Source organism: Corvus moneduloides, chromosome 3, assembly GCF_009650955.1.
Source record: "Corvus moneduloides isolate bCorMon1 chromosome 3, bCorMon1.pri, whole genome shotgun sequence".
Lineage (NCBI taxonomy): Eukaryota > Metazoa > Chordata > Aves > Passeriformes > Corvidae > Corvus > Corvus moneduloides.
In genome coordinates, this window is record NC_045478.1 from 91050473 (window position 1) to 91075582 (window position 25110).

General features: G+C 35.1%; 1 protein-coding gene across 2 annotated transcripts in view; it reads left to right on the top strand.

Moving 5' to 3' along the window:
* DNAH8 (dynein axonemal heavy chain 8) overlaps positions 1-25110 on the top strand; it is a 122037-nt gene that overhangs the window by 27603 nt on the left and 69324 nt on the right. For both annotated transcript variants that reach the window (XM_032102734.1, XM_032102735.1), the window contains exons 22-41: positions 22-151; positions 1186-1295; positions 2223-2329; positions 3258-3318; positions 6908-7100; positions 8696-8889; positions 10529-10655; positions 12818-13053; positions 15174-15278; positions 16256-16369; positions 16941-17003; positions 17914-18014; positions 18935-19072; positions 20313-20553; positions 21543-21742; positions 22107-22260; positions 22353-22516; positions 22662-22764; positions 23318-23422; positions 23715-23876. In XM_032102734.1, coding sequence (XP_031958625.1) covers positions 22-151; positions 1186-1295; positions 2223-2329; positions 3258-3318; positions 6908-7100; positions 8696-8889; positions 10529-10655; positions 12818-13053; positions 15174-15278; positions 16256-16369; positions 16941-17003; positions 17914-18014; positions 18935-19072; positions 20313-20553; positions 21543-21742; positions 22107-22260; positions 22353-22516; positions 22662-22764; positions 23318-23422; positions 23715-23876 — 2808 coding nt within the window. The remainder of the gene's footprint in view (positions 1-21; positions 152-1185; positions 1296-2222; positions 2330-3257; positions 3319-6907; positions 7101-8695; positions 8890-10528; positions 10656-12817; positions 13054-15173; positions 15279-16255; positions 16370-16940; positions 17004-17913; positions 18015-18934; positions 19073-20312; positions 20554-21542; positions 21743-22106; positions 22261-22352; positions 22517-22661; positions 22765-23317; positions 23423-23714; positions 23877-25110) is intronic.

The window sequence follows — 25110 nt, forward strand, 5'->3', positions numbered from 1 at the left end:
ATTGATGTTTTTATTTAACAGGATTATACTAAAGAATGTGCTGAATCCTTGAATATCAAAAGCATGCACATTGAAGATGCTGTTCAAGAACTAATAGATCTGTTTGAAAAGAATTACGAATTTCTATCTTCTAAGCCCTCAGAACCACAAGGTAGTTAGTGCTGCTTATTTAAATGAAGTGTTCTGTAGACTTAGCTAGTTTTTATCAAAAGTGTTCTGTTATAGATAATTTTCTACACACTTCTCCCTCCCACTACGTTTTCATCAGTGTCACAGTCCTGCCTTCTTTAACCACTCTTAAACTAAACCACTAGCTCATGAAATACGGAGATACTTCAGTTTTGGTGGGGTTTCTAGAGTTGAAATCTGTCCTTCTGTTTAGATTAGCAAAGTACTTGCTCTAGAGGAAGAACATTAAAGTTCCATTTCTCTCAGTCACTGATGGTAACTCTCCCCCTTCACATCTCCCCAGCTGCAAGTGAAATACAGTGTTCCTCTCTTCTTAGCTATGTCAGATTTTTGGTACTGTCCCTCTGTTTTTAACTTTCCTGCCACAGTAGAATTATGTCTCAAACACCAGTGCTTTGCTGGCTGGTCAGTTTAAATTAGTATAGTCAACTGCTGGCACATGCATGGCTGGTTCCCTCTTCTTTGGGGTGTCTCACAAAGATTTTAGAAGGTTCCGTACTGTTACAAGACAAATATTATATTTTAAGGAAAAATTTATTTCGAGGCTTAATCAGTAATGGAGCTCTTTTCTTTCATAGGATGTTTTTCTTCTGGCTTCAGATTTCTCCAGCTATAGAGGCACAGTCAGGGTCAATACTCCAGGTGGTTTGATAGGATGCAAACAGAAAAAAGATGACACAAAAATACTTCTCTGTCTTTTGTTAAATTTTTTATACTGATTTTGATTTTTTTGGCCATTTTCACTGATACATTCATGTCTGCATATCTGTCTTTAGTAACAGATTGGTAGTGCACAGTGTTCATTATGCTAAGGATTATAGGCTGGACTCTTAACCACATTCCTGGTGTGAAAAAGTGTTATGAAATAAAACCAATTTTTGGTGAGCCAGGTATTACTAAAATAAAAGTCAATATTGTTTTGCCTCTAATGAGGGGACAGCATGCTTTAAAGCAGAATACATGTGAAATAACAATTATTTCTTTTTAAATTTGCAGTAAAACATATAGCATTTGAAAGTAAAGAAAAGGAGAAAGAAAAAACTCCTGCTGAAGAACCTCAAAGTGATGATAGCAAGGGCAATGATAAAGAAGAAGAGTTTAAAAAGGTATTTTGTGAAAATAAGGAAATTAATTTTTAGACCAATTGGATTAGTAAACAGGATCTTGAGTTTTGGTAGCTGCATATCTATGTTACAGAAAGATGTCACATGGACAGTATCAAATATAATGCACAAATGATGAAATAACTTACCAAAAAAGTGAATTTAAGATAGATTTTAGCTTTCACAAGTATACTGCACATTATTCCAATTATCACCTTTATTAAACAAATTCTTGACATGAGTGGTAAGTGTAAAAATTGGAGAGAATAATGTGCATAAGGCACAACACAGGCTTTCCTTCTTGGGTAGACAGAAACCTTCATCCTTTCTAGTGTTCTCTTCCGACTTCACCAAGAAAGATTATCTTTGTACTTTTTCCATGAAGAATGCAATCTCTTCATACTCAGCAGAGAAGGAAAGTAAAGAACAAAGACTCTCAAACTTGCAAGCACAAATGTAATAATGCTATAAGGCTGCATCGTTTTTTGTAATAGTCATCATTTCATGTTGCTGTATTTTCATATTCTTAATCCAGTTGGATTCTACTCTATTTGTCTCATTCAAAATGGGTACATATGCACCAATATGCTTGAATAATTCATGTTTTGGTTTTGTGGTTTGTTTTCGTGTTTGTCTTTTTTTTAATATGGAGAGCTTTTCTGAAGGAGCATGAGATTTCAAACAGATTTCAGGATTCTGTATCTGATTAAGACAAGTTGTTTCCATGTAGCTTTTCCATCTTTTCCATGTAGCTTTCACTTATTTACTTACTTACAACCCCCCAACTTCTTGCTTTGCATTTCTTATGTAGCTTAGAGCATAAATTCCTTCAGACAAAATCTATTAGGTTTGACTTACAACCTTTTGGCAGTAATTTTCAGGTTCCTATGTGAGTACGATGCTAAACAACGTCTGGTTTATTTATTACAGAATTGTAAAGACTTACATGCCTATTTCAGTCGCCGGCTGCTAATCAGCCTCCAGAAAGCAACCCGACTGTCTTTGCATCGTATTAAAAGAAGAATGAGTGTTTCAATGTAAGTTGCAAATGAAAGATTCCTTCAATAATGTGCACTCTTTATGAATTCTTTATGGTAACGGCAAGATCCATACAAAATCAGTCTCCTATATTCAGTGGGATTTCTATAGATTCTTCTCTGCTCGAACAGGCATACGCTTCAGAGGCAGAATTGTTTCAGTATAGTATATACTTAGAATTCTATTAAGAGAATTTATTTTAAGCAAGTGAAGTTTATGATATTTTGTCATTAATGTGTGTTAAAGTCTGAATTACTTTTTTCTTTTTCTAAGGACATTTTTCATTTAAAATGTATTAAAATCCTTATCAAAGTCAATAGGAATTTTTTTGTTGTTTCTTTCATATTTGTCTGCTGTATCGTACTGTTGAATCCTTCTTTATTTGGTTACTATGTCATGCCACAGCATTTAAAATTTTACTTTGCTCTTTGTTTTTAGGTTTTAATTTTAGTTTTGAGTAGGTTAACATCATATATTTATCATTTTTCACTAGCTCGTTATCTTTGAAACTTTCTTTTCATTCTGTTGAACAATTATCTAAAATGTAATGGGGCAACTTTTGCTCTTGATATATTGTTTCATGAAATGATCAGTGAGACCTTCTTATGCCCTATTCAAAGTGCTGGCAGACTTGCATCATTCTGAACCTGAGAGATTAAAATCCAGAATCAGAAAATATTCTGGATGAAAAATTCTGAAAGCAGTGGCTGGATCCAAGCTAACCTTTGTCAGAATGGTGGAGCTCTAGGTATTTTCTTATCCTTTAAACAAGAAACTTCTGTAAGTTTTGGAAATAGTACATAATTCAATGTGAAAATTCTCCACGTGGGTTTCATCAGAAAATGTAGCTCAAAATTATATTTCTCAGTTAATCTGAGGAGGTTTTGTGGTGAAGTGTTCATGATATGTGTCAAAATTATTTTTCAGCAAATCTGAGGACATTACTCCTTTTCTAAAAGCAGAAGTACACCTTGATATTCCCAATCTGGTAAGTTCTATGTCATATAGGTAAGGTAAAATACACTGTCTTGTAGTAATCTCTGTATTTCCCCAAGTGCAGGGTGTGGGCACACTTCCACTGAACCAGCATCTGTTCCAAAGAATAGCAGTTGCTCACGTCTTTCAGTGAGCTGAGAGCACTGATGGAATGTGCTCGCAGTCCCAGTGTTCTGGCCTCTGTCTCAGTGGTTCTTGCAGAACCTGGCCTTTTAACCTTATGTGATTTAGCAGTTACGCTGCGATCTGTTCATCCGTGTTCTTTGCAGAATGATTACAGTTCCCCTCACGTGTAGTAGCTGCATTACTGGAATAAGTTCTTCATGTTGCTTTATTTTTATTATTATTATTATTATTACTATTATTATTATTTGTTTTAACTCTTACTTGTGTAATCTAAATCCTTTTGTTGAATTTCAATAGTGAACATTATCTTTGCTTAGTTTGGCTTTAGTCACCTAAATGGGAAGTTAGATGACCAGAATGAGGAACACTGAACAAAAACAGAAGATTCAAAACCAGAAAGAGGAACTGTGGACTTCTATGTGCAGGGGAAAAAGATTGCAAAGAACTAAAGCATTAATTTGTTTTCCTTTTGTAGAGTAAGATAACTATGTGTCAGCAATATGTATTTTTTATTTTATGAGAGAAGGTAACTTAATATTTCTCAAATGTCTTACAAAGATTAATGGTTTTATATTGAAATTACAATGAAAGAAAGGTTCTGTTTTAAGGTGATATTCCTTTGACATTGAACTGTTGTTCATATTGGCATTCTGTTATACATGCACACTGTGTGTGTGTGTATACATGATATGTAAGTTCTGTCAAAAGTATAGAATGTTTACCTTGTTGATATTTGTAGAAGGATAAAGCTCCAAACTCTACCCACTGCAAAGGAAGTACATATTTCTTTCCAGTCCTCAAATGCTTGGCTGATCCAGGGCAGTAATCAAGTAATTCTGGGTAAAATACCACTTTGCTAATGCTAATAAGGTTTTGCAAGAGCCTTGCTTTTATGTATGCAGCTGCTCAATCTGTGAAAGTGATTCATAGGTAATCAGAATCACTTTTAAGCAGTTTAAATCCCAGTCCTGAGCGCTCTTGTGGATGATTCTATCATTTTAAAATGATAACTTGAACATGAAAGCTGTAAGATTTTGTTCGAAGACAATATGTGAGGATTGAGCATATCACAAGAGTGATAATTCTTCTGAATTTTAACAAGAAATTATGTTTTTCTTTTCTTCCCTGAATTGCTCTCACATAATTTCCTTCTCCTGCTCGTGTTTTGGAGAAACTCATGTGTGCCTTTATCTTACCCTGTATAGAACTATTTTCAACAAGAACAGAACAAAGTCACCATTAGCATTATTGTTGACAAAGCAGTTCAAAAAGTTCTGGATTCAGGACATTATGGCTGTTTGTGTTCTACTAAATAAAACTGGCTAGAGTCTGTTCTTCGACCCCAAAGTGAGCTAACATGACATGGTGTGTACCTGCAATAGTGTTTTCTCCCTGAAACCAGAAGTTGGCATTCAAACTGTGCATCAGGAGCAGCCCCTGTCATGTTTTATTCATCAAACTGCCCCTGATGTTTTTCTTGGAATGTGCTTCTTTGCATCATCCCAAACTATGCTATGGGACCATACTAGCATTTATACAGTATGGATGATGGCTACCAGAGCCTCTGTTTTGTCCCTATCCGGTTTGCTAGTTGTTCTCAGTTCAGATCAGGAATAAATCTTGTCCTTCCTGTTCGCTTTATCACGTACTCTGGTAACTGAATACAGGTTCTCTTCCTCTTCTGACTTGGGTCAGAATTACGTCACAAATTCCTTGCCAAATATACAAATGGAAAACCTCAGGCCTACTGCCTGGAGTTCCATTAATTTACTAAACGCTGTGCTCTAGCAAGTTTTCGAGGTAATACTACCTTTCTGAGACAAGAAACACAGCATTTATTCAACTTGGACCTCAGACATGTTGATCCAGCTGATTTTTGTTTGCATGAAATTACAGTGTAAATATATTTATATGTTGCGAATGAGTGTTTTAGGTCACTCAGAAAATCACCAGCAAAGGTATCAATAAAAGCAGTTTTAATTTAGAAGTGAAAGCGTGACAAAGTTCGTTGGCAAGATTCATTCTACTACTTACTAGATGGTTAAAGCATACAGAGAAAAATTAGAATAAAATCTAAAACAAATCAATCTAAAATGAACCTAAAATTATCTACTTGGAGGATGGGCACAGGAAAGGGTAAGGTTTAAAAAGGAATAAGGGAGACCCTCCTGTTGAGTCACGAGGTTCAGAGTGGACCCCTTTACCAAACTTAACTCCAGACTTGGCCAACAGTCCAGGCCTAAATCTTTAACAGCACTTAAACTTAACAGCACTGATTTACACAATAGCCTGATTTAAACAATCAAACAAAAGATTCAGCAGAATTTACTATAAGCACAACAGTAACTCACTTATAGGTCTAGCTTACATATGAATCTAATGTACCTAAGCATCTAAGAGAACAACACAGTACATTTGCTACAGCATGTTCACACACACGCACACAGACCTAAAGGAGTGTGTACAAGGTGTACAAGTGCGTACCTGCAAAAAATTCCCCAGAGTTCAGTGAAGTGCTCATGTCGATGCCTTTGCATCTTCTCAATGGGCAAAGGGTAGAGCCTTGAGGAGCAGGAGTATCAGTCCAGGATCTGTCGTCGATGTTTGGCAGTGATCCTCCAAGTACAGCAAACTTCAGAGTTCTCTGGCTCTGAGAGCCCCACTCAGAGGGGCATTGCAGGTCACAGCCCACTGTGGTCCAGGAGAGCTCAAAGGGTCTCATGTAGGACTGCTGTTTATAGGGTCGCAAGGGGGTTGGCTTTAGTCACAGCAGTTTTCCATCTTGGCCGCAGTTCAGGTTGGTAACTTTCTTTGAAAGTTCAAATAACAAAAATGTTGTTCCACTCGAGTTGTTATTCAGGCAAGAAAAATAAGTTTCCAAGGCTGTTTTTATAAAAGACAGGAGCTCTTTAGCTCACAACCTAAGCTCCTGGGAGCAGATGGTGTTTCTGACAAGCTCAAGAAGAGCTGAGCCCAGGTGCTGTTTATCAAGGCCAAGCTTTAATGAACATTTCTGAGATCATAGGGAGGCCCGAGAAGGCTGAGAGGTGGTGGTTGTACCATAGCATACAATTTCTAATGCTTTGTTATTCTGGAGTGTAAAAAACAAGGCTTGTAATGTATTCCCACACATTAGATAAAAGTCATTATAAAAATGATGCTTAAAATGTTGTAGGAATTTTAAAAATAGTTGTAAAAAAGCCAATAAATCTATCTGCTTTTATACTTGATTGACATTTCACCCACAGTATGACTGCATAATTAGATTAAAGGTCACTACAGTATGTTTCATCTCTTTAGAAGCCATTCTGAGCCAGACAACCTGCTAAAGTTATCTTTACCAGCTTCTCTTCTGGGGTAAGCTCTACAATTCACTATGAGAGGAGTAAGACTGAGGTCTCAAAAATGACAATCAGTTGCATTTATTTCAACAATAGTTCAACTGTTTTAAATAGGTGATCGTTCCCAGTTTAGATGAGATACAGCAAGCCATCAATCGCATGATTCATTTAACACTGGAAGTAAATCGCGGAGTTGCTCAGTGGGGACAGAGGCATTTGCAAAAATCTATTTTAAAAACAGAACCAGGCACGCAGCAAGCATCTGCAGGCTTTGGATCACAAGGAAAAAAAGCCAAAAAAGGGGAAAGTAAGTGCTTTGTTTAGTTTTTTTTTACTCTTTACTTTTTGATTTAATAACTATGCCGTATATAAATATTTGTGAATAAGCTCACTTTTCATCAGAGAAGCCTACTGTGGATTGTTTTACATTAGTTTTTTGGGTTTATTTTGATTTAATTAGCTGTATGTTTCAGAAATAGCTTTTCAGGCTTACATAAGCATTACAACTCTGAAAAACAATAAGCAAAATAGCTTTGAGAAATTGCTAGATTCTGAATCTTTTGCTTAATTTAAGGCAAAATAAGCTCGCCAATCATTCTTTTTACCTACTTATTGTGGAATGTGTATAATGATATAGTTGAAATCATAAACCATGATTTTATATTAAATCTCATTGAAACATTGAGATACAACTCAAGCCAGATTTCAGGAAAGATTTTAATTGCTGAATGTATTCCTAGATTGGATTATAAAACACCTCAAATTTTTTTTCATGTGAATAGTCAGAGTGGAGACAGACCTACATCCATTTTAGTCAAATACTTTATTCCCTAATATTGTTTCCAAGCATCTCTCCATGCACTTTGCAAGCAACCATAAAAGCCTAAATATGTTTTTACCATCAGGTTTTCGTAGCTGTTTGGCTGACCCAGTGATATGCAATCCAGTTATATCTTTGTTATCATTCTTTTGGAAAGTCTGTAACATCTTGGAAAGTTTTTCTTTCTGACAGTCCACAGCTGATACTTTATTCTTCTACTGACGTGTCTTGTTATGATTCTAACCTCTTTTAATGGGCTTCCAGTAGGGTGCCAGGAGCCAAGCCTTGTCAGACGGTCATAGTCTTTTCCTCTGCTGTGTCAAAATACAGCATCAGCAGTGGCCGTTTTCATCACCTTTAGCTAGACATCAGCAGCACCTGGGGGAGTATGTTAATGTTTGGGCAATGAGATTATGGAGTACACCGGTAAGGATGGATCAATCTGAGACTGTTTCCAGTGAGCAGACCCCAGAAAATGTCTTCAGAGTAAAAGGGAATTTGGAGTTGCCTTAAATCCCCCTCATTAAACAATGTATGTAGTGGGAAGGGTGGATTTTTCTTCTTCTTCATTCACTGAAATCCACTTCAAAATGCTCAGGTATTGGTATCACAGAAGCAGCTCATCAGATCTCAAGAACATCAGTTTCTGTATTGACCCTGACTGTCTCAGCAATTAATCAAAGAGTTCAAGAAGCTTACACTACTTTAAGCAGTATACACAATTAAAAAACTTTAATTATAAGAATTTTTTAAAAGTATGAACTAATGTGGAATGTTTGTGAGGCCTTTGATGTTCTGCTTACAGTTAAATAAAAATGGAGAAAACGAAATTTGTGAATGAAGAAGACTATTTTCTTTCAGTTTGAAAACCTTCATTTTAAACTGAATTTGCTCTAGCTGTGTAGTGGCTGGCATGAGCTGGCAGCTGGTACTTCACATTAAGCAGTCAAACACATGTTTGAAGAAGGATGTTCAGCCTTACTGAAGAGCATCATTGCTCAACTTGGTATGCATAGGCTTAGAAGAGAATTCTAACCAGACTGGCAAAAGTTCATTGATTTATATATAATTTTATTTTACAGAAGGAACAGATGATACGGTTGTCAGAAAGCTAAAGAATTTTTACTCAGGTGTTGCAGAAAATGAAGCTATTACTAAAATAATTGTGCTTCTCTCTTCTGCTGGGAATTCTCTAAAAGAAGGAGCTAGTGAAGTTCTGCAGGAGTTTGATAAATACAAGGAGCTGTGGACAGAAGATAAAGATACCAAGTTTCAGGTCAGTTTAACGATGGTCACCTACAGGACTGTTCTTCATTAATCCTGTCTTTTGAAATCTGAAAACATTGGGAAAAATCAAGGAAAAAAAGATGTAGAAAACACATTTACAGCTGAAATTCTTGTTTTATCTTTCCATAGGAATGGTACTATATCTCCTGAGGAGAAGTAATAGCATTTTACTTCTGTGTAAAGTAAATTTTTGTGTTGTGGTTTGCCTTTTCCTTCTTCTGTGCCATTCTAGATACTAAAAACCTGGTAATTGCTTTATTTTGTTAGTGTAACTCTGGATTTTAGGCCACAAGAAACCAACCCAGTCTGATATGAGGGATGTCTCTATGCAAACACAGGTAGCACAGGGAATCAACAAGAGTTAGAGACATGCACCCACCTGCAAGGCTCCTGGTATCACAGAGATATGGTGGGATGGCTCCTGTGAGTGGAGTGTTGGAATGGAGGGACACAGGCTCTTTAGGAAGGCTAGGCAGGGAAGACCAGGTCAGGATTAAAAGGAGGGCTGGGACAGGTGACGTTATAGTGGGGCTCTGCTACAGTCTGCCTGACCAGGAAGTCCATGCAGATGAGACCTTCTGTGGCCAGACAGGAGCAGCCTTGCAGTCACAAATCCTGATCCTCCTGGGGGACTTCAACCACTCTGATATCTGCTGGAGGGACAACACAGCAGGGCGTAAGAAATCCAGAAGGCTCCTGGAATGTGTTGATGATACTTCTTTCTCGAAGATATTGAAGAGCCAGTGAGGAGAGGTGCCATGCTGTACCTTGTTCTCACCAACAAGGAGGATCTGGTGGGGAATATGAAGCTCAAGGGCAGTGACCATGGCTGCAATGACCATGAAATGGTGGAATTCAAGATCAGTTTATGTGGGCTAAAACCCCACCAATTCATATGTAGGGCTGAAAATTTGCTGTTAGCCTAAATAAAAATTTTAAGTCTAATCAAATTAATGTTATTAGCTTGATCTAGTTACTACTGAGGAATAGGATACTGCTACAGTGAAAGCTTCAATAATAAGGCAGTTAAGTTTTATAAACACATGCTTTAATTTCTACATTCTTCCTTTTCCACTTCCATGTTAACCCTTCCACTGCTTGTCTGAGTACTTTCGGACAGAAGAGTAGAAGTGGGATAAAGCTTTCAGCACCTATTACTTGCCAATGCAATGTAAGCATAATCAATAAAGGTCTTAAGTAACATTTCTGAAATGCAGATTTTCAGAATGACAAAACTTTTCTACCCTTGAGTTCTGCTCAGGGAACTACTTAGAAAATGTATTTTATTGTGATTGTTTCACATATAATTTGGCTTATGAGGTAGTCTTTCTGTAAGTGTGGGCATGTAGTTGATCTCTGTCACCCGTTTTCACAAAACACTTAGGTCCTTAATATATCTTGGTTATCTGTTTCTCTGTTAAATTTCTTTGGAATTTCCCAAAAAGGTTGAGTGTTAGTGACAGAGAAATTGATAAACATTCATTTTACTCTGCTAGCAAGGCTACAGAATGCTAAAAACAGGTATAATATTGGTATACATTTTCAGTAATTACTGAGTAAGTTACAACATGTTTTACCAAAATTATGGACAAGGACATTTGTTGATTGATGTTTTAAACTACACACAGGAATTTTTTGCTACTGATCCCTCCCTGTCTGAAATTAGAGAAGAAATACTTCACTATGATACTTTTGAACAAGAGATGAAAAATTTAAAACCCGTTATTCTATTTGGTCCAATTGAATTACACACAGGTATGGTATTTTCTTATCTTAGTATGTACAGTAAGATAATGAGTAAAATAGTCACAGAATCACAGAAGATGCACAGGTGAAAGGGACCCACAAGGATCATGGAGTCCAGCTCCTGGCCCTGCACACCATGTGCGTGAGAGCATTGTCCAAACACTTCCTGAACTCTGCCAGGCTGGTGCTGTGACCACTTCCCTGGGGAGCCTGTTCCAGTGCCCAACCATCCTCTGGGTGAAGAGCCTTTTCCTAATATCCAACCTAACCCTCCCTTCACACAATTTCAGGCCATTCCCTTGGGTCCTGTCACTGGTCACTACAGAGCAGAGATCAGTGCCTGCCTTCCTCTTCTCCTCATGAGGAAGCTGTAACTGCAATGAGGTCTCCTCTCAGTCTCCTCCAGGCTGAACAGACCCAGTGACCTCAGCTGCTCCTCACACGGCTTCCCCTCAAGGCCCTTCACCATCGTCACAGCCCTTTGGATGCTCTCCAATAGTTTAATGTCTTTCTTACATCGTGGTGACCTAAGCTGCACACAATACTCAAGGTGAGGCCTCCCCAGTGCAGAGCAGAGCAGGACAATCCCTCCCTTGCCCAGCTGGCGATGCTGTGCCTGATTCACCCCAGGACATGCTTGGCCCTCCTGGCTGCCAGGGCACTGCTGACTCGTGTCCAACTTTCCATCAACTAGAACCTCCAAGTGCCTTTCCATGGCACTGCTTTCCAGCATCTCATTCCTCAGTCTGTCCGTACATCCAGGGTTGCCCCATCCCAGGTGCAGAATAGGGCACTTTCCCTTGTTGAACTTTACGTGGCTGGTGATTGCCCAGCCCTCTGATTTGTTAGGGTCTCTCTGCAGGTCCTCTCTGACTTCAAGCGAGTCAACAGCTCCACCTAGTCTGTGAACTTGCTTAGTATCCCTTTGAGTTCTGTGCCCAAGTCATTTATGAAGATGTTGAAGAACACAGGGTTTAAAATAGAGCCCTGTGGAACCCCACTAGTGACAGGTTGCCAATCTGATGTCACCTCATTCACTGCAACCCTTTGTCTTCCTTGCACATCAGAGAAGCAGAAGCTGCCTGCTTTGAAGACTAGAGTTCATTTCAGGATCTTGGTGGTGTGTTAACCATATTTCTTTCAGTGAACAAGCAAAAATGTCACTGCTGACTGCACATCCTCATCAGTTCCTGGATGCAGTTTCTTCTGAATGAGATCACTCTGGCAAACACTATCTATTATTGTGTGAGCAAGAGTAGTAAGAAAGAGCGTATCCAAAAGAATATGGATTTTGTTGATGGTCACAGTACTCCCTCACCTGTGACCACTGCGACAAAGGGACCCAAGTCCTCTAGGTTACAGAACAAGGATATTAAATGTCTTTTATTATCTGGGACAGAAGGTAGTTTCTTGGACTCAGTTTAGGTTTGGGATTTGATTTATTGTGATTTACAGATTCTAACTTCTGGCAGGATGTGCTAAGTTTCTTGAATTACCCCTGGGCTTCAGGAACCATCTCTTTAATGTTAATAGCCACATTATTAAGGGAGAATCTGTATCTGCTGTAAAATTTGTTTTGTGAGCAGAAATGTTATATGCTGTTAGTATCTTTTGCTTTCTTTTACCAGAGTACAAAATGCTGCCTGATAAAATCCTAATTTATTCTGAAAATAAGTTAAAATTCTTGACTTTTCTGTCTCTTCAATGTTGGTTTGTGTTTATATATTAACTGCATATAACATGTGTCACCTTACAGTTTCAGCTGTGAACTAGTTCAAGTCCCAGTATTGAAATCTCAAGATACCATTTCCTCAATGAGTATAAACCATCTACATATCACAGATCTTTATACATTTGGTTAATATATATCAAAGCTATTCTCTGAAAATCCACATTAATAAGTAGATATTTTGTTCTTTATTCATCTTCTCTATGTGCTCCACTAGGTAAGCTTACCAATATGTTTTTTAGATACCATAATATACAATAAAACAACAGAAATATATTTAATTATAGTTGAAATTGTTCTGAAACTTTTAAAATGCTATAATTGAATTGCTTGTCTGCTGTTTTCTAATTGCTGTTAAAGAATGTGATGATGTGGGCTTTTTAAACAGAAAAATGTTAAGATATGGATTGAGTAATTTTTTTTTATTGTTTTTTAAAACCAGGACCACTGAAAACAGCTTTAACAATTGAAGCAAATTCCTGGAAGATGGTCCTCTGTCGTTATTTAAATGAGGACTATAAAAAGAAATTGCTAGACATTTTGTCGTTCATAAATGACCACATAAAGAAATTGTCTCGACCTCTGTCTGACTTAGATGATGTCAGATTAGCAATGGAAGCTTTATCTACCATTCAAGAAAAGAGACTAGAAATAGATATGTCTATGGGACCTATTGAAGTAAGATGACTTTTAATTTGTTATATTGAATAAATATTATTATTATTCATAGTAATACTATATATAATTGGTGTCACAGGATAAGATAAACCTTGAACTCTAACAATGAGTTCACTGTCTTGAAGGAACTAGGCTGAAGATGGGAAGCAAAATTTTTTTATTTTTAATATTATAAATTATGAATCAGGTAATTCGATAGATTCTGTATTAATACAAAACAGAAAAAAATATTCTTTCTCAAATTATAAACGCAATCTAGGAGACAACATGCAGAAAATAAGAAGATGATAACACAAGATAAGGGAGCACTATGCTCCCTTTTTCTTTTCGTTAGCCTTAATCCTCTTCTTGCTTTTTCTCTGTTTGTAAACAAACATCTTGATCATCTAACCCCTTGAAATATAGCCAGAGAGTATCACAGAGCCACACATCATGGTATGCTGTCAAAAACTTGCAATGTTCTTTTAGTTTTTCCTATAAGAAGCTGAAAGAAGCTAAAACAAGCTCATTACGTTTTTTAAGTATTTGGTATTTACTTTCACTCTCTGAAACAGCTTAACAGAACAAGTTAGTTTTGTATTTTCATCCACCTTTTGAAGAATTAATTTTTTAAGATTTTCTTTCTTAAAGACTGATCTATGACACTAGGAAGGAGTTTCAGTAATTGTTTTCACTTTTGCTAGTTTTGTGGTAAGAATGTGGATTTTGTCTTAGCAATTTATGCAGTGGTCTGTAAGAAAACAATCAGTTCTGTGATCAAAAGTTGTAAACTGTGGAAATACAGCTGCCTTCTTAAGTGTGTATCAAGTATGTTAGAAAGTCTTACTCTTACACCAAAAAGAAGAACCTGAACAATTTAAACATTTAAAGTAGTATTCACATCTACTAAATGTTATTATTCTGTCTTCAGGATATGATAATCATACTCATAGCTGTTAAATAAAGCAAGCAAGAGGAACTGAGAGGAGCTTGCTAGGTTTTACATGTGTAGGAAATGATGCAAACTTTATAAATAAATAAAAGGTATTTAAAAAGATGAAGAATTAATATTTTTGTTTATTATTATTATTATTATTATTATTACTGTGCTTCTGCCACTTGGAGATGAATATTGAAGATAATGATCTTTCCCAAACTACTTACATTCCACATATCTCGTGAACGTTTACTTCCTTCCTACATTATTGTAATGAGTTCTGTCAATGTCAGTAGAGCTAGTCATGTTAAAAAGTCACTCCTGGATCCTCTTTCTCCTTCTCCAGGAGACGAATAACCCTAGACACCAGTGCAGGCTGGGTAGAAATCAGTTTTGCTGTGTAAGAACTGAGTTTCTTGGTGTACACCAAAGTGAATGTAAGCCAGAAAAGTACCCTTGCAACCAAGGGGCTTAAGGGTCTCCTGGGCCTTTCCTGGGCCTTTTACAAGTTGTGCTGCCACCAGGTTGAGGGATGTGATTCCCTCTGCTCTGCACTATGAGATTTATCTGGAGTGCTGTGTCCAGTGCTGGGCTTCTCATTACAGACTGACATGGATATACTGGCGTGAGTCCAGCAAATGGTGAATACAATATGAAGATGAACTTATTTTTAAATAATGCAATGTATGTAGGAGGAGGATCATAAAGCAGAAGATACGCAAACAAATTGCAGATGAGAACAAGCAATAAGGAAGGTTCATTCCATTACAGATACATATACATGTTTTTGACAGTTTGGCAAACTTAGCAATAAAGATTTTGTAGATGATATGGCAAAATATTTATAGATTTGTAATTTAGTGTGCAAAGTTATTCAGAGTTAGGAAAAATTCATTAAAATCTGCATTCAGGTGGAATGTAGATAATTGGAATAAAATACCATTGAGATGATAAAATTTTATATTTTCTGATTTTAAATCTGTGGTGTTTGTATATGTTTTCCTAGTATTTCATCCAAGACATCTTTGAAGAAATAGTTTTTCCTGTTGTTCCCTAGTTCTTCATTCCTCATCCTTATTAAAAAAAAAACAGTTATGCCTAAAATACATGAGGAGATTTTCTTTGAAATGTTTTTTACAGATTTGATCTGTGTTCCCTCAAATGAACTTATATTATATTCCTAAGACTTTATTTTTTCATCCAGGAAGCCTATGGCATTTTAAATGCATTTAAAGTGGAAATTACAAAAGAGGAATCAGAAGGTGTTGATTCAATGAGATATGCTTTTAATAAATTAAAAACTCAAGCTGTAAGTACTTAAAATTATGTTATTTTCCTTTTGTTGAAAACATGTTAGTTTCTTCAGGTTACAAATGAGTGTGAGACCAATTGTCCATCCTCTCTGACTTCTCACTCTTGACATCCGTTGTGCACCAGTGTCTATATCTTCTATTAATACGTTCATTTTCTAATTTCATTTTTATAGATAACTTTGATATTTAAATATTACTGTAGCTTTTAGATATATGTTTGCGATCTGCAAGAAAATGTTCTTTCTGCTCTCCTTCATTTCCAGTTTTTGTGTCATTCTTGTCTGATCAGGGAGTTTATTACCCTTAGATTACATTTTTCTAAGAAGTGCAAGCTCTGCACTTACCCCTAAGTGGTAGTTGTACATTCACCTTTATTATTTAGGACAGCCTTTTATCCCTCAACAGCTCCTTTTCAATTGAGTATTTTATGTAATGGGGGTGGTTAGATGGAAATATGTAGATATTTTGTTGAATCAATTAAGTTACATGCTATTCCACAGATTAATCACTCAGGAAAGGACTCAAGAGTATGTTTTACATTTTGTGCAGCTCTTGGTTATTTCTCTCAATGTTTTGAACAAAGAAAAAGAAATTCACTAAAGAGAAGGCTGAGCCCTCTGTGAGAAAGATGACTCTAATATCTTGGGGTTTGAGAATTTTTGGAGGGAGGAAAGAAAGAGAATAGGATCTTCTTGTTCCATCACCCCTTTGTAATGAAACACATTCCTTTAAAGGCCAGTGTGAGATTTTATTATGGTTTTTGGTTGAGGTGGTTTGGTTTTTTCCCCCACATTTCCTGTCAAAAATTTAACATATAGCACCATAAAAGGAAAAAACTTTATTTAGCTTAAAATAATCAATTTTTGTTCAAAAATTTGATATATTTTATTCATAATTTTGATTTATATCTAACTCAAATATCTGTTTGTGATTCTTACAGAAATAACTTTTATTTTAATCTTTTCCATGGTAGATTGAAGTCCAAGATGAGTTGGTTGAAGTTCAGCCCAAATTTAAGAGTAATTTGCTAGAATCAGTTGCAGTTTTTCAGGAGGATGTATCACACTTTGAAACAGCGTATGAAACGGTAAATGAATTTAGTAGTGGCATGTAAGATTTGGACTCAGTGTTTCATTTCAGGAGTTGGGTGCCAGAATTTTGTTCTGCTCAGCTACTGATATTTGATGCAATGGTTAATAAGCAGTCATCGTTGTAGGTCAAACTTTTCAGTATGAAGAAATAGCAGTGCACACAACTCTATAGAGAAAGAAAAGAAACCCTGGTGATACAACTTGTAATGAAATTGTAATTATAAAGCACAAATTAATTTAGAAACTGTAGTACATGTTATGGCATCATTGCAAACACACCAACATTAAAAAGGATCACTGTCTGGGTTTTGTTATTTTCAGCAAAATAACAAAGTATGAAAAGTTAGAGTCTAGTCCTGTTGAGTTTAATTAAGGTAAGGAATTTTCAATTCCATCAAAGTTATCTTTTCTTAGATTTACCATTGTAAGTATTGCATTACCGATGCACAACTTGATTGGAATTTGACTAACAAAAAATATGTATTCTGTGATGATCTATAAATATAGAGTGGCCTTCCATCACTTCGAGAATTAATATTCCATTTTTGTTGACTGCTTATTTGAAAGGAAGGACCTATGGTTCCAAGTATTCCACCTCAGGAAGCCAGTAAGAGGCTGCAGATCTTTCAGGTAAGAAAGTACACTGTTGAATTTGCAACTAATTAATTAAATCTGTTCTTGCTTATCATAACAAGTTTAACAAATGATAATTTGCATATTCTGTGTAACATTATGTTATCTATAGTTTCTCTCACGTAATGTTTTCCTTAATGTGGAAGGATTGATCTGTAATCTTTCTTCAGTTTTCATACTTTGTGAGCAGAAATCATCAATTTGAAGTAATAAAAGCAGTAGAAAAGGAAAGAGTCAATTACGACACCTTGATAATGGCTTAAAAGAAGTTGGGTTACAAAGCAGTCATGAGCCAATCTTCTCATCTTTTAAAGATCACATTTTTCATTAGATAATTGTCTTTCAACTCGGTATTTATTTGTTAATTCATAGGTCCAGGAACAGTATTTTCTCTATTTTTAATCCTTCTTCTTTTTTTCTGCAAGTTATAGTAACTTGAATAGTACTTTTGTCAGTCTTACATATTGTATAGATTGTAAAAAGTAAATTCAAAGTTTGTGAAAAGCACTGAGTGACTAACAGAAGATTCTTAATCCTTCTAATGCACTAATATGTACTGAAAATTGAGTGATTCTGGTTAAATTTGTTGAATTTCTTGATTCACCGAGAGAATACTCTGTACTTTTGGGTACTAGTTGCAAAAATCACTCTTCTTTTTATTTTTGTATGGCGATCACATCCTTTGGACAGCAGTTATACTTTGAAAATAATTGTGTTGTTTGGCACTCTGATGTTTTTCTTCAGGCTATATATTTGTTTATATAAAAAAAAATTCAGATATTTTACATATACATCTAATAGAACTAATAAAAGTTTAAAACTGTTTAATGGTTTATTTTTAGGCAATTTTAAATTACAACTTATAAACTTCTATTTTCATTTGTTCTGTATGAAACAACTTAACCAGGTTAACTTTGACGAGCTGTGGAGAAAGTTTATCACGTACTCAGCTGGTGAACGGTTGTTTGGATTGCCTGTCACAGAGTATGAAATATTGCATAGAGTCAGGTAACTGTGGAAATATGCCTGTCTTGAGTGTGTATCAAGTATGTTAGAAAGCCTTAGGCTTACATCAAAGGAAGAAATATTATAATATACAAGCTTTCCATTTTGTCGAATAAAATAAATAAATACTTAAATAAAAATTCAAAAGTTCTAAAGAATTTGTCAATTAAAAAATTATATTTATTTATTAGTGTAACATAATGACACTAGATGATTTTAATGTGTATAAATACTATATTAAGGAGCAATATGCCCTGTTCTAGACATACAGATAGAAATAGAAATATATATGTAAAAATGGATGAGTAAATAGAGTATTATATATTAAGGTATGGTAGAAAGCAAAGAAGAACATGTAAGAAAAGGCCACTCTATCATGATATATGAAGAATTTAACTACAGCTTTTATGAAAGTCTGAATTTTTTGAGCAGCTGTGCAAATGATGATCAGATTCTGAACTTTTTTCACCAGCCATTTCAATAGTTTGCTGATGATTCACGCCAGATGAGGATCTCACTGTTTCTGGCTGGTTTTAGATCAGAGTTTTAGTTCAGATTCAGAGAGTGCTTCTTAGTAAATTGACTGTTTGTTTCCACTTGCCAGTTCTGCTTTGCACTGCAGAGCCAGCTCAGGGCATATAACCTAGGTTTCTTTTGGACTAATGGAAGTTTTGGAGAGCTAGGGAAAAGCAAAACTTCCTCCAGATATGTTTAGTGGGGATATTATTAGATCCTTAGCACCAACCATCTGCTCTTTTTTTGTGGATTTTTAAAAATTAAGTATTCTTTTCTACATTAAGAAACATACTCTAATTGTCTACCTGTACTTTTTGTATCTTTATTACATATATAATATATTTAAATATTGTGAGATATCCAGAGAGCTGATTGAAATTATTGGTATAATTGCTTTTTTTTTCCAGGAAGGAGTTAGGCTTGCTTCAGAAATTGTATGGATTATATGACACTGTAATAAGCACTATCAATGGTTATTATGACATACTTTGGACAGAGATAGATATTGAAAAAATCACTACTGAACTTATGGAGTTTCAAACCAGGTACGTTTAACATATAGTATGTTACAAATAGTAGCAGATGTTAAATGCCTTAAGATTTAGGTGAGTTCAGTAGAGCCATTGATATATTTATCAAAGCTTCCATGAATAAGGTTTATTGTAAAAAAAAATATTATTCAAGAAGGAGTGAAATAACACCATACTTTTACTTAACCAGCCTTTTACCTGTAGCTTTGATAATTGATGGGCATACAATCAGTTGAAGCATTGATCTCATTAGCTAAACCAACCAAAAGGTTAGGAGGACTTAAATTTTATTTGTAAAAGGTAGGTTCTTCAACTTGGATGATTAAGTTTTGAATACAAGAATATACAAGATTTTAAGTTTTGAATACAAGAATAACAGGTGCAAAATTCTTTCCCCCTCAGAGAAAGGTGGGTAGGTGTTAAACATCCAGTTTGACATCGAGCAGGGAGCTAAACCAACATGAATATACCAGCAACCAGCCAGCACTGACACCTCTAAGCCACACACATGCTGCTGTATTGTTCCTAATTACTGGGAATATGAAATTTTATCAGTGGGAGCTAGAGAAACAAGTGATAAAGGATGCAGAACCAAGGATTTATTGTTTTTCCTGATAAGGATATACTTTATCATTTGCAATGGGGCATTCCTGTGGAAGGTCGCCTGCTCAGTACTTGGTGTGTCAGCTCTTTAAAAGTGTGGTCAAAGAGATAGATATTTATTTGTCTGTTCTCAGGCTTTTTTCCACATTAGAAGTATATAATTTTCATTAGTGAATGGATTCAGAACCACTAACCAAAAGTGGAGGAGGCAGTCCTATTTATCTCATTTTCATGTCTGTCTCCATATTGGTATGTTAATAAGTGCCATCTATTTTACTGGTATTTAAATTGAAGAAAATATTATATTTGTACAAGGATTTCATATGTGAAATTTAGCTAATTTTTCTTTGTTTTTTCTTTTCCAATAAAGAGTTTCTGATGATAGGCAGCAGATAACTATGTTTTAATGGAAATTACAGTTTTGAGGTTTTTTTTTATTTGCAGGGAAAATATCAGTTTGAGACTATTAAATATTATGACTTGTAAGTAGGGCATTTGTATTAGTTTTTTCCTAAACAGGTAGGCAAGCTGACATAGAAAATGTTGACCTCAATACAATCCACTTCGTATCTCCTTGTTTAAACTCTTGTTTAAACAATTCTATTTTGACAGAACAGGCATTTACTACTGTATCACTTTAATTTAACTGCAGGTGCCGTAGACTACCTAAAGGCCTCCACCACTGGCAAGCTTTTTCAGATCTCAAGAGAAGAATTGAGGATTTTATTGAGTGTTGTTCTTTGCTGGAAATGATGTCTGACAAAGCAATGAAGCAAAGACACTGGGATCGTATTGCTGAAACAACAGGACATCAATTTGATATAGAATCTGAAACCTTCTGCCTTCGAAACATCATGGAAGCACCAATTCTTCAAAATAAAGAAGTCATTGAGGTAGGTACATATATTTTTCCCCTCCTTGTTCATTTTATATTGTCATCAAAAATAATGTGATTGCTTGTAAAACAGTTACCCTCTTTAAAAATGATTACTTCACTGAAGTCCTTGACTCCCAATCAGACCACACTAGTCTAAAACAATTTGTGTTTTATTTAGAAGCTGTTATCTATGTGAGTTATGACAGAGGTAGCAGCTGAAATCTCTAGACACTTGTTTTTAGATAATCTCTTCACATTCTGCCTGCCATTATTTTTTCTTATTTTCTTAGCTCTTTTTAAACAGGAAAAAATCCTCAAATAAAACTTCACATGATCATGGTTACCTAATTTTTTACCTTTGTTGTTGCTTCATAGTTTTGTAGATAAATCAGAAAATTTAAATGAAGACTTCATGCTTAATAATCTTTAATATTAAGACTTTTCCAGATGATTATGCCTTCTTTTGAACCACATGACTTCAAAAACCACCTCATATAACTTGTGAAAACTCAGTGGGGTTTCCGTGTTTCATATAGTAAAGACACATGCAAAAACTTACTGTATCTATGCTTGATTTATATGGGAGCATTCCAAGGTGATCTGCTTAATTTTGAATTAAGCTCTGATTTGAATAGAACATTGGACTTGACCTCTCCAGCTTGAACTATTCTTAGATTTTGTGATTCTGTAACTGAAATGTGGTAAGAGTCAGAGTCCATCTGGTGATGAGTCTATATCACTACCCCTCCTCAGCCTTGTAGAAATTATGATCCAAAAATCTTTTTACACAGAAATAACGAAATGTGAAGCCACAGAAAATATATATCCATCCATTTCCATGTGTGCTTTTTTCAGTTATCCATACATATAATTTGAGTGAGTAAAATTTGTGATATCTGCATTTTTTAATATTCTATTTTAATATTCTATGACTAGATGTGCAGTATTAGGAAAGATTTCATTTCACAAGATTAGAGAGTCTAAAATGTGGTTCTTTCTTTGCAGGATATATGCATATCTGCTATGAAGGAAAAGGATATAGAAGCCAAACTATCTCAAGTCGCTGAAATCTGGGGAGTCCAAAGTCTGAGCTTTTCACAGTTCAAATCAAGAGGAGAGTTACTGTTAAAGGGAATTGAATCAGCAGAAATTATGATACTGATGGAGGACAGTTTAATGATACTTGATTCTTTGCTGTCCAATAGGTACTTGGAATTGTTCATGTATGGCATTTTCACAAACACACTGCAATAGCAACGATACTATTATTGAGCTAAATCAGCAGTAAATTTGAATTAAATATTTTTTTAATGAAAAAAGGTGTTACAAGGCCTAATGAAAAGCATCCTTATGTGAAAGACTTCCATGCACATTCAATTGAGACAACTTTTGTCTCAATATACTTGAATGTAATCAAGCTGGTAAAATCTTTCCATGAGGTTGTTCTTATTCTAAGTGAAATAAGAGTTAGTTTGTTCTGGGTATGGGGTTTTTTTCACCATTGTAAGAATTTATTTTATAATAGCTTTATTTAGAATTAAATGATTTATGCTTCTTATCCTCTTTTAGATACAATACTGCATTTAAAAAGCAAATTCAGAGCTGGGTTTATAAACTAAGCAACTCTTCACGCATAATTGAAGAATGGCTGGTTGTGCAGAACCTCTGGATTTATCTGGAAGCTGTTTTTGTAGCAGGAGATATTGCAAAAGAGTTACCCCAGGTAAAATTTACAATGCTTGCCTATTATTTTGTATTAAAATCTTTCTGTGCAATAGTTTTCAACATATTATGCTTTGGTTTTCCTATATATAGGAAGCAAAGCGTTTTCAGAATATTGACAAATCATGGGTAAAAATAATGCAACGAGCTCATGAAAACTCAAATGTAGTTGCCTGCTGTGTTGGAGATGATACCATGGAACAACTTCTCCCTCATTTACATGAACAGTTGGAAGTATGTCAGAAATCACTTACAGGGTATGAATTGTTTGGTTTTTAATGCTCTATTATATTGTAAATAATTTGTATGAAACATTAATTGTATTTCAGTCTTACTTACACTCCTATACAGAAAAAATTGCAACCTGAAATAGTTTAATAAAAATTTTGTTCAATTTTAAAGATATCTAGAGAAGAAAAGACTGCTGTTTCCAAGATTCTTTTTTATTTCTGATCCTGCACTTGTTGAAATTCTTGGACAAGCAAGTGATTCTCATACAATCCAGGTACAAACTTAGTGATTTTTTTCTACTTATATAAAAATAATTAGAATATGGAGGAGCATTTAATAATATGGGATGCAAACATTTTCTTTTTATAAAGTTTGCTTGAAAAAAAAATTGTTTCTTGCTCTCTGTTTTTTAGAAAAATGTGAAATGATACCTGTAATTCAAAACAATCTTCAAAATTCAGAACACTAGAATATGATTTCATCAAGTGATTTGCTGGTGGTTTCTTTCACAACTAAACTAATAGAAGGGACCTTGTGAGGCTTTCCTGCTTTGCATATTGCAAAATTCATCCAGCTAGTCTGGATTGTTATTGAGGGTTGATTGAGATAAGCCAGTTGATCTCTGCTGGATCATCTCTGGAAACTGTAAAAACGCAATAGACAGATAAAATTCTACACAACCATTTCTGTAATCGTTACCTACAGATGGCCAAAAATTTATCTGTAGGTTCAGATGAACTTTTGCAGGATAACCTTATTTGAGATATTTTTTTCTGTTTCCTAATGCTAAATATTTACATTGAATGATTCCTGAATTATCCTTACAGCCACATCTGACTTCCATATCTGACAACATAAATGAAGTCGAGTTTCACCCAAAGGATTATGATCGCATACTGGCAGTCATATCAAGAGAAGGAGAAAAAATTTCAGTAATTATCTGATTTTTTTTTTCTAGAAACATTAATAGATAAATAATTTTATTATTGAACATATAAGATGTATTGCGGTGAATTATTGTTAATTACAAAAAAATATTTCAAGGATTGTTGTTAACAAGACTAGAATATGTCTTCATTAAATAAGTTTCTTGGATATTAATTGAAGTAAAATCTGTAGCTGTCATGGATAGAAATTTAGTAACTATGTAGTATCTCATATTTGTGAACAGAAGGTTGGTAAGTATGTTCTATTTCATACCTTTTACTTTCATTAATTTTATAGTTGGACACTCCAGTGCTTGCAAAAGGACCAGTAGAAATTTGGTTGAAGATTTTATTGCAAGTTCAGCAGAAGTCATTGCATGGCATAATTAGGGCAGCATTTTACCAAATTAGCGACCCAGGATATCAGTTGCTGAGTTTTCTTAATCAATTCCCAGCCCAGGTAAGAATACGAGATGTGGATGTGTGTGTGCAGCCTGGCTTGCATATGGGGGCAGGTGCAAGGTAAAGAGCACGTGGGATTGCCTGTATGAGGAAGTTTTCATAAGGGAAACAAGGGGAAGGATCTGGTCAGTAGAAGGCAATCCTTAATCACTTCAATTTTGGTACCCAGATATAGCATAATATTTTTCTTGCCATCTGCTTTAAATTTAGTTTTTTTAGTTCTCTTGGAGAATATAAAGTAGAGCTTGTATTTTCTGTAATGGATATTGAATCCCCTTCAGCTGCAAATAAAATTGTATGTGCAGATTGATTTCTCTCATAATTTAAGATTGCAAGAACTATGATTATGATTATTTATCTCATAATTTACAAGATTTACCTCCTAGTTCATGTATTTGTCACTATGATAGTGCAGTCCTAGTACAATGCTATGTTGAAGGATTCCAGAATCTCCTCCGTCTTACTGATAATTCATAAATTTCATTAAAAAGTAATGATCTGTTTCCCATCCTGAATTCTGAATCTGTAATTTGCTGATTGGTACAGTGCTGGGTGTAATTTTTAATAAAAATTCTGCAGATATTAAAACTGGCCAGTAGGTTGCTATTTAAAAAAAAAATCAATACATTTAAATATTTAATAGAATTATCCTAAAGTATTTATGATATAATTGTGTGTTGTCTCAGCAATGTTTATTTGAAAATTTTCACTGCCTTTAACAAATAAGGACTGTCTTGTTTGCATGTCAGACATTTTGATGTGGCTTTATTACCATCTGCATTTCACATCTTGCTAATACAAATGTTCTTATGGTCAAAAAATTGCTTGTGTTAAAAGGGTTTGGCCAAGAAATTTTTACAAAGTGAAGCTGTGTTAGAGAAGAGAGAAGAAATTGGGCAAAATAGTTACAAATGAAATGTTTTCTTTAAACTGCCTGTTTCCTGGCTCAGCTGCTGCTGATATAGGTAGCATGAAATAGTCACATCTAAAATTTATTTTATTTATGTTTGACTAATTGGTCATTCTAAAATTAATTCTTTTAGACTCTACTTGTGATATCTCACCATTTTAAAATCATCAGGCTATCTTCTAAAACACAAACTCTGTAACCATGAGCTCACTACAAGCATAGGGAGCCGGAAAAGTAGAAAGAGATGTTGAGTAAAATTTTTAGGGCTTGTTGCTTTGTGAATATAGAAATGTGGGGAATAAAGGTAATAAAGGGATACAGT